Source organism: Carassius gibelio, chromosome A25 (genome assembly GCF_023724105.1).
Source record: "Carassius gibelio isolate Cgi1373 ecotype wild population from Czech Republic chromosome A25, carGib1.2-hapl.c, whole genome shotgun sequence".
Taxonomy (NCBI): Eukaryota; Metazoa; Chordata; class Actinopteri; order Cypriniformes; family Cyprinidae; genus Carassius; species Carassius gibelio.
This window is the reverse complement of record NC_068395.1, coordinates 11515526-11529710: the sequence shown is the minus strand read 5'-3', so window position 1 is coordinate 11529710 and position 14185 is coordinate 11515526. Positions and strand designations below refer to the sequence as shown.

Sequence of the window (14185 nt, the reverse complement as noted above, 5' to 3'; positions counted from 1 at the left end):
TACATAATGCACTTGTTTTATGTGGAAACTTTTGAGCTGGGGTGTTTTTAAAATTTAATTATTATTTTTTTAATGAATTTCTAAATGTAGTGTTAGAATTGGTGTTCCTGAGGCTCAGTGGTAGAGCATTGCATTAGCATCGCTAAAGGTTGTGGGTTCAATTCCCAGGAAATATACACATACTGGTAAGAAAAAAAAAAATTGTATAGCCTCAATGCACTGTAAGTCACTTTGGATAAAAGTGTCTGCTATTTATGTAAGTATTATTGTTTACTCACAGTATAGCTTAAGATAGCTATGTCCAGTAACAACAAACAGGTCTGCACACCTGCCTGCTTTCTCCACCACTTTTCAAAACCATGATGCCCAAGCTAGTCACAACCTAGCAACCACAAACTACTCTGTACCATTGTGGTGAACATTTTTAGAGAGGAGATAAGAGTTTGTTTTGGTTATTGTCCATGCACCTCACTGGCCCCCCATGTCACATACGTCCAAATTAGTGCAGGATATTGAAGCATTAATCCTGAACCCCATTGGCTGGAAAGTGACTTCTCTGATCAACTTGCTTCTGTAACAAGAGGCCCTTTGATCTTCACAGCACACTTGGAAGAGTGCTGGCCGAGCTCTCAGGTTTTAATCAGAAAAAAACATGAAAGATAGATGCAGAACTAAGGGGCCAGACATTGCCATGGCCGCGTACAGTAGCCGAGAGAGATTTCCTCCTGCCTCCCCTACAAACATCTTGAGAGATCCTCCGATATTTCCTCCACTCTGCTGAACCAGAGGATTCTCACTAATTCTGTGGCATTAATTAGAGGATTGACAGACGTGTAATTCAGCTAATAGGGAGCTTTATTACCTGAGAGGTTTGTCGTGGCAATTAGCTTTATTGGCCGGTGCAGGATATGGACCAAGCGGACTCTTTGGTCTTACTCCCGGTTTCACTCTTACAAGTTTCATCAATTCAATGAGCTGAGAACAGCACACTGTATAGGCCGATGTCCCTGTGGGTGTGGGGGGTTGTTTTCTATGAAATTTTACTCACACACATACGCAAGATTAGACTAGGATTATAAGGGATGTTTAATTCATCTGCACTCGCCGCTAGCTTAGATGGGGAGGTGGGGTGGAAGCAAACATTCAAGTCAAATGCACAGGGAGGGTGAGCGCGGTAGACATGGCCTTTAGATGTGGTCGGGCTTGGAAAGTACGACGACCAAGACTCTTCAAGACAACGTTAGCTGCATCAGAGTTCACACACTCAGGGGCTGGTGAGATGAAAGAGAAGATATGCAAGTGCTTCAGTTGCTATCCACACTGACTCGTTCAGAAGTTGATACATCTGCTGTGCTTTTTTTGCTTTTTGCACTGACATTTTGAGATGAATCAACAGCAAGCGCACAAACCCGGGAAAGTTTTGGGATGGAATTTCTCGTCATGTTCATTATGAGTCATAAAGACAGGGTTTTGCAGACTTCGCAAGAACCAGTTGCTGCTTAGCCAGGCTGTGGATGCAATTGAAGATGTGACCCCTTGTTGTGGTTTCTCTGCAAGGACAGCTTGTTCTGACAAACATCATTGACACTTTATCAGTGGGAGCTATTGCTGTTTTGTAAATCTGTCCATTTATAAATTATTACTGTTGATGTTGGTAGGCGGTGAGACAAATCCTTGATCCCACACACCAATGTCTCCTTCGATTAACACGGAAACCTACCAACATCTGTTGCCATGACTTATCGCAAGAGGAAAGAAAGTTTTAGTTGCATAACATTGGTTAATGGAAATTATGTCATTTCTCAATAGTTCGCTCAATAGATCCCAGTACTAACTAGCAATGTCTTAGCAACCATCTATAACACCTCAGAAACCACATAGTGCCCAGTAGCCACCCAGAAATCTACAGTAACCATCTATATTTGCCTAGTAACCTCTCAAAACACTAGCAGCAACTTTGTGGCTTTAACTTCATTGAATAAGTGAATTTTGCATAGACAAGCTCCAATCTTTTCTTTAAAAAAATATATTTTCTTAGCTTGGCTATACATCCAGATCCAGTCTACCATAGTTTTTGTTATCTTACAGCATAAGAAGAGAATTTGCATATTTTAAAAGAAAAGAGAAGACTGGCTTTGTTCCAGCTGTATGACAAAAGTTACATCTCGATCACTAAGTCTAGCATGGTAGAGAAATGAGAATCTGAAATAGCTCTTGGCTCTAAGATATGTTTAATATGCCTCCATATACAGTGGGGCTCGAAAGTTTGGGCACCCTTTGCAGAATCTGTGAAAATGCGAGTAATTTTCAAAAAATAAGAGAGATCATACTAAATGCATGTTATATTGTATTTAGTTATTCATGTTATTTATTTATTAAGGAAACAAGATGCATTAAAAGCTGGGGGGTGATAACTTTTGGAATTTGAAGATCAAGGTAAATTTTACTTAATTTGTGTACCGGGAAACATAAAAGTATCTTCTGTTGCTTACGAAGGGCAGAACTAAATGGAAGAAATATATATTTCAACAAAATAAGACAAATTTGGCCATCTTCATCGTGTTCAAAAGTTTTCACCCCCCAGCTCTTAATGCATCTTGTTTCCTTCTGGAGCATCAGTGAACGTTTGAACCTTTTTTAATAGTTTCCTCAGTGTGATAAGATGTATCTCAAAATCATAAAGTCACTGCTGGATAGGGTTCAAATATGCATAGATGATGGAAAACTGAAGAATCTGCAGGACCTTAAAGATTTTTCTGAAGAACGCTGCTCAGTTTAACTGTTCGGAACAAACAAGGGACTCATGCACAGCCATCACAAAACAGAAGGACAGTCGAGGATCATCAGGTAACAGAACACAGTATTAAGAACCAAGGGTTCCCAGACTTTTGAGGGGGTTATTTTAATAATTTCAGCAATTTTTTTGTCTTGTGGACTAAATGTTAATATCTTTTATGTACAATATCTTACTCAGGACAGTACTAAATAAAAAATAACATGCATTTAGTATGATCTCTCTTATTTTTTGAAAATTACTCATATTTTCACAGATTCTGCAAGGGGTGCCCAAACTTTCGAGCCCCACTGTGTGTGTGTGTATATATATATATATGTGTTTTGTTAAATTAGCTTCTATGAGATGCATGGAGTGTGAAGTGAAGAAAGTCATAAATTCAACTCAAATTCCTTTGCTGAACCACAGACCACAGCACTATGATTTTCTCACATGCAGACACTGAGAGATTACTACTACTCTCATGTCCACAATTGGTTAATGCGGCCGCAATATCTGCCCGAGGAGACGACTTTGGTTTGCTAAATAAATAGATAGATTCATTTAATTATTTTGACCGCTCCCCGTTCTGGCCTTCACTAAGGGGAAAATGTAGTTTCTCACTGTAAAGTAAACCTATCTGAGTGCTATGCAAGTGCTACATGGAATGTAATTCGTAACATGGGAAATATTAGAAAAGGGAAAATATCCAAACATGTCAGTGTAGACTCAGTATAATTTGTTTTTTATGAACATAGCTAAACCGATGGCCTTAGTAGGATGTTCTGTGTCGCCAAGGTCCAGTCAAGTATGTTACAGGGTGGTCTTGTTGAATGCTAGGGTCTGTGTTTATGATTGTGGTTTCAGATGTCATGGGGAGCTCAGCAGGGGATCACAAATGGATTACTAAGGAATGGGAATGCTGAAGTGTGGGAGAGGATGCATGCCCCCCCCTCCCCCCCAAGGCATGTCCGTTAGCTGAACATCTGAAGGAAGTCAACAAAAGCTGCGTTCATACAGAAATGTTGAGGATTGACAGAGCAGAGTATTTTATATATGACTGCCAATTTAACCTATTCATACAACAGCTACAAACATTTGAAGTCAGTCCCCTTTTAGCATAGCTGTTGTCCAATTAGCTAGCTGTTTGCAAACTTGCTCTGAAGAGTTGGTTTTGAGTCATAAAAATGTTAGGTAGTCAGTTTGGTTATAGAATGCAGAGGTCACCCTGGCTTATAACCAAACTGTGCGTGAACCATTTAAAGAGGTCTGACAACTGAATAATCTTTGTGTGAACGTAGCCTGGCAGAGATGACTGAAGGGACCTTGTCTGCAATGGTGAATAGCTGGTGAGTCAGCATTCCGAGAAACAACTATACATTTCCGCATTCCTTCCGATCAGCTGGTTACTGTATATTCACGTGCGCTCCGCTAACGACTCCTGCGCCTGGGCACGTAATGGTTCTGCTGCGTTGTGGGACCGATTTGGCGTAATCATAATTTGTTTGAGCATTTAGCTGAATGAGCTTCTGTTGTGCTGCATCTTAGCAATAACAATGGCGCTTATCGTCTGGACTCCCTGCGGTACAATTAAAATTCCGTTGGAGTCTCCAAGCTGCCTGCCAGCCATGCCTGCTGTTCAAGTGCCCTTCCTGGGCCTACGTCAATCCCCTTTGCTGCTATCTATTATTCACAAGCTACCAGACAATTTTAGGGACTTACCTTTAGACTCCTGGGCTGGAAAAGCAGGAGGATGGAGTAAAGTTCTGGTTGTCCAGTTTCTTGAATCTTAAACCGACTCTTTGATGGTCAGTCGTTCTAGTGGTGACTGGTCTGTTCTGATCATGACAGCAAGAAAGAATATTGCTAAATGCAAATATCAATGGTGACTCCTTTCCTAGTTCTGAAGCTAAACCGGTTGAGAACCAATGAGTCTTTCCAGAATTTCTTCTCTGCTTGATTACTGTGGCCTTTTATCCTACATGATTTGTCTCCACAGCAAACTTCTGCTTGGTTTCTCATCATGTTCTCCTTTTCAACGTGACACTACGACAATGTAATTTCTACGTCCTCTAAAACTAATTTGGATGTAAATCTGCTATTTGAGGAGATGTCAGATGGCGAATCGTTCAGTGGGAACCTGTAGAGCCAGCCACGGTGGCTTGATTTTAGTTAAAACCAATTAGAAATGACCAGAAATAACAGCGCCTGGAGATGAAGTCATTTTTCTCTTGATCCTCCCTGGAGAATACAAGGCCTCTCTATGGAGTTCCTTAAGTGTTTTAGAATATTAGGAGGAGAGATGATGAAAATCATCAAGCTTTTTTAATCATTGCATTTTGCATTTGAAAGTTTATGAAGTATAATAAGGCTAAGTGTGTCAGTGAAGAACTCTTAAGAGTATGTCGGAATGACTTTGACGGAACAAAACTTGGATGACATCTGTCCTCTCTTCTGATTAAATAACTCTACTTATGATTTGCAAGGTGATATGTCATTTAAAAAGACACACTATATGCAATTAACTAGCATGTGTATAGGAAGGATATCATAATCTGCTAGACTTGTATTGATCATAACACAGTTCTTGCAAAAGCATTCTTGGTTTTCATAATATGGGTGGAGATGAGATCAGTGTTGGTTTTTACAGACCATTTGATTTTTTAAAAATCTTCCATTTCTAATTGATGTTAACCTCAGTGTCAGATACACTCTATATAACCCCAATAAGTGGTCAAATTCTCAAATATAAAATTATAATAACAAAATATATAGCTAATCTCAATATGTCAACTGTTTGATTATAAGAAAGGTGATGCTTTCTATTCAGTGCATGTATATTTAGACAGGATTTTACTGTGCATTTTTTAGCTAGGCAGGATAAATGTTCATACGCATGTGTAATCTGTTAAAGAATGTGCACTGCATGTTATTTTCTGACCAGCTTAAGACATCTGTGTCTGCAAAACCAAAATGTTTTCTATAATATAATTGACAGGATGAAAGATTAATTTATTTTCGGAGGGTGGGTGGCCATAATATTGTCTCTTGATGATGCTATACCTTAAACAGAAGTGGATAGAAATCTGTGCAAATGTTTGTGGTTGTCACAACTACATTGTAGCATTTCTTCTATGCTAAGGCTAGTTTCTCTTAATTTGCAAGTAAAAAATTTAAGGTTTTAAGACATCAATAGACCCTATTACATTCGAAGTGAAGTGACATTCAGCCAAGTATGGTGACCCATACTCAGAATTTGTGCTCTGCATTTAACCCATCCGAAATGCACACACACAGAGCAGTGAACACACACACACACTGCGAGCACACACCCGGAGCAGTGGGCAGCCATTTATGCTGCGGCGCCCGGGGAGCAGTTGGGGGTTCGATGCCTTGCTCAAGGGCACCTAAGTCGTGGTATTGAAGGTGGAGAAAGAGCGGTTCATGCACTACCCCCACCCACAATTCCGTCCGGCCTGAGACTCGAACTCACAACCCTTCGATTGGGAGTCCAACGCTCTAACCATTAGGCCACAACTTCCCCTAGTCAGACCCCATATTAGTAAAAACCAAAACTGAAGGGCTGCTTATCAATTTGATCACATTTTTTGTTATGTGCTTCATTGCGCAAACATTGTAAGCCCATTGTATTGGCTGTCCAAATCTGTTCCTGGAAGGCCACTGTCCAGCAGAGTTTAGCTCCAACCTTAATAAACACACCTGAGCAAGCTAATCAAGCTCTTTAGACCCACTGGAAACTTCCAGGCACGTGTGTTGGAGCTGTTTGGAGTGAAACTCTGCAGGACTTTGGACCTCCAGGACCAGAATTGGACACCCCTGGCTTAAGAGATTGTAGAAACCATTAGCATCAATGAAATATACTTATGATTAGGATGCTTTTGGTGAATGCAGCCATGTTCAGTACATTGAGTTTGTAGCCTGTTGATGAGTCTAAGAGCTTTCCTTACTTGCAATGGCTACTAAAAATGGAAAGTCCCTTTTTTATATTACAAAATTATACTGACACCTGAAACATTTTGTGTAAATGTAAAATGCCTACCTAAAACCAGGGGACTGTTCTTCCAATCTATCACAATTGCGTTGGGGTCCACCAACCCTCAAGCAAGCCACCCATCTCCATCTCTGTCATCACTCCCACCCAGCTCAGCTGTTACTTTTCCAGAGGCGTCTATACCAGCCTTGTCCTTGAATGGCTGAGAGAGCCTTTGTCCTCCCCCCTCGCAGGTCTCCCTAGATTGAACAGTGAATGAGGATAAGTGTGAAGCAGCAGTCGATGAATCAAGCGGTCTGACCGGCAGCAGCCCGGGGGAAGAGAGAATGTTGAGCGAGCCCCCTCCTACGGGACTGGCCTCGCATTAGGAACTTCCTCGTCCGTGTGTTTCTGCCACAGGTTAAATGGATCGTTCCCATTAGCTCGGTGAGGGGACAGCTCCATTACGTGAAGGAGACTCTAACTTTGAATGTCACGGACTGCCGAACCCCAGCGCAGCACGTCAAGCACCCTTCCGGAGAGGCCTCGCTGACAATAACCATCCATGATAATCATTTGCTGTCAGGCGCTAAGGAAGCTGAAATTATGATGCACAGCCTGCTAGACAGACCCAGGCAGGGCACTCTTCAGTGCCGCTGGTTGGGTGGTGACAGAACTTTCTTGCTCACACATCTAGGACCCAGTAATTGAATTTGAACCCTGCATGTTTCTTAACATTTTAGACTGGTATTTGGATAAGGAATAAAGACCCTGCTTGGTTATGCAGGCCTGACATCAGTTTTGTTATTTTTTAAACATGAGCATGACACAGTTTCACCAGGAGAAACTGAACCCAGATCCGCATTACTCTGTCACCGGGTTTTTCCCATCTGTGATATAGGCAGCTTTACCTGACAGGAATGCAGGGGACTCGGCCCTCCGTGGCAGATGTGCTAAAGGTTAACTTCAAACAGTCATCAGTGTGCTCGGCATATGGAATCTTCAAGAGGGAGAAAGCAATGAATGATGGCTGTGGACATGCTCAGAATATTTTCCAGGAATTACCCAGCACACTGTTATCAGTCCCGGACAGTATTTTTGAATGGTAACATATTATAATTGTGAAATTGCTATTTTTGTAGTTAAAAATGACATGGGTCATGTATGGCTTTAAAAATGATTTATTAATAGTATGCACACAAAATAATTATCTAAATTGTATGACTCACCTGTAGACATTGGGAAAGATGACCTTTAGCTTGGCTGATGCAAAAAGCGGAAATTATCATGAGTAAGTGTTTAGCCTTGAGTTGACTTTCATGTCCACAAATGATAACAAGATGATAAAAATGATAACAATATATATATATATATATATATATTTATATCAGAGCCAATGTAACTTCTAAAGGCATTTTTTCTTGTGCATGTATTCTGAGGATGGTAAAGTTTGGTTTGACAACTCTATCTACCTATTGATCTATCTATCTATCTATCTATCTATCTGTTTGTCTGTCTGTCTGTCTTTTTGTCACAATCTTTGTCACTCTTTCTACAGTATTTATCCACCCATCCATTATCCTTTGTACTGTATCTGCTTGTCTTTCTTACAGTTACATATCTATATATCTGTCTTATAATCTTTGTCTAAATCTTAATGAACATTTTTTATTTTTTTATTACTGTCCTCCAGTAGTGTGATCAGTTGATGAATTTCACAGCACTTTGTAACCGCAATCATGATGTCGTCCTTTGAAGAATGCCAGATGAGCTTTTTCCATCTGTCAAGGATGGATTCACCTCCAAAATGACCCATCACCCCATCTTCCAGTGGAGTAGACATAACCTGGCAGGCTTCACCAGTGTCAGGGCCTAGACCCAGACCCCCTCCAGCTCCAAACTCTGTTCACCCATTGGTTCCCTGGCCCCTTCCCTTTGCACCCTCCAATCAGAACCCTCCCAATTACACCTAGAGGAGGAAGTGGGCTTTCTCCCCACCCCTCCTCTCTCTCTCTCTCTCCTAGCAACAGGCCATTTTTTCTGACCGAGTCTAGCATCCTCTTTTTGACAGTAATGATTTCCGAGCAAGTACACTTTTTTTGTGTTAAGATTGGTTTTCATATCTATAAGTGACATTGACAGAATAGCTGTTGTGGTTTGGGAAGGATCAGAGACAGATAGCTGATAGTGGTACGGAATAAGGATGGGGATCGCATGGAGAGAGAGAGAGGCTGAGAAAGAGAGGGAGGACTGAGCAAAAATGAGTGATAGTGGCAGAAATTGGATCAAAGACTGACGGTGTCCTCACAGTCTTCTCAGCAGAGTTCATGAGATATCTGATAACCGCAAAAGCACAACCTGTTTTGTCTCATGCTGTATGTGAGACTGGCCATTATCCACATGGTGATAGAATATATGTTGTTTTCCACAGTGGTTTTTGCGGTTACCGCTGAAGCATGCTTTCGTTTACATGTTCACAAAGCTATATCTGAAAAGCTTGATGTCACCTAGTAGGCTGTACTATTTCTTTTTAAGGAGTTAAATGGCTATTTAACCTTAGCTTTAGGCTACTTTTTAGGTAATGCAGGTTTTCTGATATCGCCCATACCTTTATGCCTTCCTTTTATCTGTAGAGTACAAAAGATTATAATTTAGAAAAGTGTTGCCTTTGGGATATGCCAAGACACTCTTAATTTTTAAATGCTGTTGAATTTTACATACATTTTACTGTCAATTTGGAAATGCATAGACTATCCATTTTGACACTTTAATCTATCAATGAATTTGTCTTCCACTCTTAAAAGATGGTATGTTATGAATTATCTCTAAAATACTTACAGTATTGTTCAAAATAATAGCAGTACAATGTGACTAACCAGAATAATCAAGGTTTTTAGTATATTTTTTATTGCTACGTGGCAAACAAGTTACCAGTAGGTTCAGTAGATTGTCAGAAAACAAACAAGACCCAGCATTCATGATATGCACGCTCTTAAGGCTGTGCAATTGGGCAATTAGTTGAAAGGGGTGTGTTCAAAAAAATAGCAGTGTCTACCTTTGACTGTACAAACTCAAAACTATTTTGTACAAACATTTTTTTTTTCTGGGATTTAGCAATCCTGTGAATCACTAAACTAATATTTAGTTGTATGACCACAGTTTTTTAAAACTGCTTGACATCTGTGTGGCATGGAGTCAACCAACTTGTGGCACCTCTCAGCTGTTATTCCACTCCATGATTCTTTAACAACATTCCACAATTCATTCACATTTCTTGGTTTTGCTTCAGAAACAGCATTTTTGATATCAGTTCTCAATTGGATTAAGGTCTGGAGATTGGGCTGGCCACTCCATAACATTAATTTTGTTGGTTTGGAACCAAGACTTTGCCCGTTTACTAGTGTGTTTTGGGTCATTGTCTTGTTGAAACAACCATTTCAAGGGCATGTCCTCTTCAGCATAGGGCAACATGACATCTTCAAGTATTTTAACATATGCAAACTGATCCATGATCCCTGGTATGCGATAAATAGGCCCAACACCATAGTAGGAGAAACATGCCCATATCATGATGCTTGCACCTCCATGCTTCACTGTCTTCACTGTGTACTGTGGCTTGAATTCAGAGTTTGGGGGTCGTCTCACAAACTGCCTGTGGCCCTTGGACCCCAAAAGAACAATTTTACTCTCATCAGTCCACAAAATGTTCCTCCATTTCTCTTTAGGCCAGTTGATGTGTTCTTTGGCAAATTGTAACCTCTTCTGCACATGCCTTTTTTTTAACAGAGGGACTTTGCGGGGGATTCTTGAAAATAGATTAGCTTCACACAGACGTCTTCTAACTGTCACAGTACTTACAGGTAACTCCAGACTGTCTTTGATCATCCTGGAGGTGATCATTGGCTGAGCCTTTGCCATTCTGGTTATTCTTCTATCCATTTTGATGGTTGTCTTCCGTTTTCATTCCACGTCTCTGGTTTTGCTCCCCATTTTAAGGCATTGGAGATCATTTTAGCTGAACAGCCTATCATTTTTTGCACCTCTTTATAGGTTTTCCCCTCTCTAATCAACTTTTTAATCAAAGTACGCTGTTCTTCTGAACAATGTCTTGACCGACCCATTTTCCTCAGCTTTCAAATGCATGTTCAACAAGTGTTGGCTTCATCCTTAAATAGGGGCCACCTGATTCACACCTGTTTCTTCACAAAATTGATGACCTCAGTGATTGAATGCCACACTGCTATTTTTTTGAACACACCCCTTTCAACTAATTCAACTAATTGCCCAATTGCACAGCCTTAAGAGCGTGCATATCATGAATGCTGGGTCTCATTTGTTTTCTGAGAATCTACTGAACCTACTGGTAACTTGTTTGCCACGTAGCAATAAAAAAATATACGAAAAACCTTGATTATTCTGGTTAGTCACATTGTACTGCTATTATTTTGAACAATACTGTACCTACAGTGAATAAACAGATATCGATGACTCCTCCCTTGTCCAGCCTTTTAACCCATGACAGTTACTGGATTTGTAACAATCAAGGCAAATAATCGCCAAGAAAGAAACTGGCCCAAATAACATGGATGGGATAAGTGGCTTGTTCCCTTGGACCCACCATGTTATAATTTCACACAGTTAGTCCAGGGATAGTTCACTCTGAAATGAAAATTTTGTCAGAATTTACACAGCCTCATGTTGTTCCAAAAATGCCTTTCTTTCCTCAGTGGAACAAAAAACAGCATTTTAAAATCACAATGAATGGATTGGGACAACATGAAGATGAGTAATTGATTATAGAAGTTTCTACTTTGGGTGAATTATGTCTTAAATATTTCTCCTATATTTGAATCGAATTATCCTTTGTTTTAAGCTTTTTAGTTTTATCACTAATAGCCACAGCTTGACATCATATTTCGGTGATTGCCTTTTGCCCCGACATCGAGTGCTTTGTGATTTGATTGCAGGTGAAAGATACAAGAGGATCATCGCTTGTTTGTTTTTTCGTGCAATGTTGTAGTTGGACGTTGTGCTCCCAGCAATAGCGTAGTTGATCTTTATTGCTTGAACGGAGTGCCTCAAGTTTCGATACTGGGCCCTCTTTGTGTTTTTGCTGTCATATCCTCAGGTGTGTCTGTGAGCATGTGTGCCTGCTCATTTGCTTTACAATCTTTGACTTGTATTCCCTCTTCCCTTAAAAAAAAAAAAAAGAAAGGCATCTGAAGCATCGTTATCGCCGACCAGACCTCTTTTTATTTTCTGTGGAATTACTGAATCATGTCAGCTCGACATCCCTTGAGTTTCAAAAGCAAGCTGTAGAAAAATTAGCCATTGCTTCCGCATGACAAGTGGGATCTATTAGTCTGCTCTGGCCCATAGAGCATGAGCACGCTCAGTCCACATGGGACCCTCTGTTTCAGTAACACTTTCACACACACACAGATACGCACATCCATTCGTGCCTCTGTGGCATTAGTCATGCTTTATAAGGTCAGACATAAAGATGCACCCTGTGCTTCTGGGCTACACCAACAGACAAGAACATATTCACAGATCTGTTTAGCATTCTGTATGTGATTTCCTGTTAATTTCCATTGCATGGAGGTCAACTTTGACAGAAAGGCGACTGCCTGGTCCATGTGACAGCAACATACTGACCTGCCTGACCTTGCTTAGGCACAGCCAGTGGCAGCACTAGGAAGCATTAACACAGTCAAAGCTAGCTTTTGGCTTTCAGTCAATGTCACGGCTTAGAGCATCTCCCTTCCAATATGCTGTCAGCTTTTTCTGTATTTTACATTGCGTTCAGCTGTACACAACTGTAGTTTTACATACTATTTATTTTAAATAATGGAAATTTTTTTTATCTCTCTTTCTTTCAGGTATTTCAGTAACAAAGAAGACACACACTTGTAAGTAGTTATTTCTTTTATTAAATTGGTAATTCTAAATAAATTATTTGGATATTAAGTATTTTTTATTAATATTTTATTGTAATTTTGAAGACATACTTTGACAAGTTTGTCAGGTTATTTTATATATATATATATATATATATATATATATATATATATATATATATATATATATATATATATGTGTGTGTGTGTGTGTGTGTGTGTGTGTGTGTGTTTGATTAAAAAAATATATATTTAATTTTGTCTATCTGTAGATTTATTTCTACTGTAGATTTATTTATTTATTTGTGTAGTTGACAACAATAATAGTGCTATTTGTAAGAAAACTATTCCTCAGTTTAATTTTCACTGCTGAAAAATGCTTATATACTGTAGAAATCTAAATCCTTCATAGGGGTAAAGGCATTTTATTTATTTATTATTTTAATATTACTTTTAAAGAAGGTGCTATATCTGCATTGCCTGCCCTTTGAAAACAAAGATCTAGTTTGTGCATGAGCTTCATGTGAGGTTAAAGGCGTTCATTTTGAGAAGTCTCTGAGAAAGATGGATATCAGCTCTGGAGGGAAGATTGTAGTTTTGCATACATGACCTTTGAATACTCTGTGCATCCTACAGATTAAGTTTATCAGTGATTTGATCTTAGTTTCTAGTATTCTTGAGGTTTCAGGTCCGTTCAATTTCACACCTGAGTTTCTAAAGAAGTGTTTAAAGCTGAATCTTTGAATACTTCCTTTTCATTTCCACTTTAAATTATGAGTAGCTTAACAAGATACAATTCTGAAGTAGTTAAACCACAATCAAGCTATAATGATATCTCATTTTGTCACGGTAAAGGTTGGCTACCGTAAGTAGCATTTACCAAATAACCACTTGTTCAAAATACTTTAGCTTGCGATTATTAAAGCTATTCTATTTTGAAAACATTTAAGCAGCAGTCAATAGTGAAAACTGTAGAGGTGTTGGTGTTTTTAGCATTTTTAGCTAGATAGCATCATCAAGTTCCTGAGAGGCATGTATTTGTTTTGCATTTTAGTCAGCTATAAATCTAGCTAATGAAAGATCATCTTGTCATTTTATTTGAAAATACTGCCATCTTTTCATCTGTCTACATTCACTTGACTTATTGAAAGGCTTTAGAAATACCCAGTTGTAGCTGTCTTATCCATTCAGTCAGCATAAAGGTGGATCAGTGGTCTTTCATCCTTTTCTTCCAGGGCCCTACTGCTATCTTAATTACGGTGCTGATCACTTCCCCTTAACAGAAGGACGTGAAATCAAAGAACGTTTCAAGTGAGAAGGTTCAAAGCCATGGACCGGACTTCACTATTTAATCTCAGTGAAAGAAATGCTAACGACACATGTCAGAGAAAGCGAGAGAGGCCATTGGAGATTAAGAGTAAGAGAATGAATCGTGAAGATGATATGTTTTGGGCTCATGGCATGGGTCAAAGAGCAATCTTTGACAGAGAAAGGGTTCAAAAGATATGAAAGAAATTAGCA

General features: G+C 39.5%; 1 protein-coding gene across 1 annotated transcript in view; it reads left to right on the top strand.

Moving 5' to 3' along the window:
* The window catches only part of LOC127946839 (nuclear receptor ROR-alpha A), a 264763-nt gene that overhangs the window by 173034 nt on the left and 77544 nt on the right, over window positions 1–14185 (top strand). Inside the window, exon 2 of the mRNA XM_052543640.1 lies at window positions 12647–12676. Within this exon, the coding sequence (XP_052399600.1) occupies window positions 12647–12676 (30 nt within the window). The remainder of the gene's footprint in view (window positions 1–12646; window positions 12677–14185) is intronic.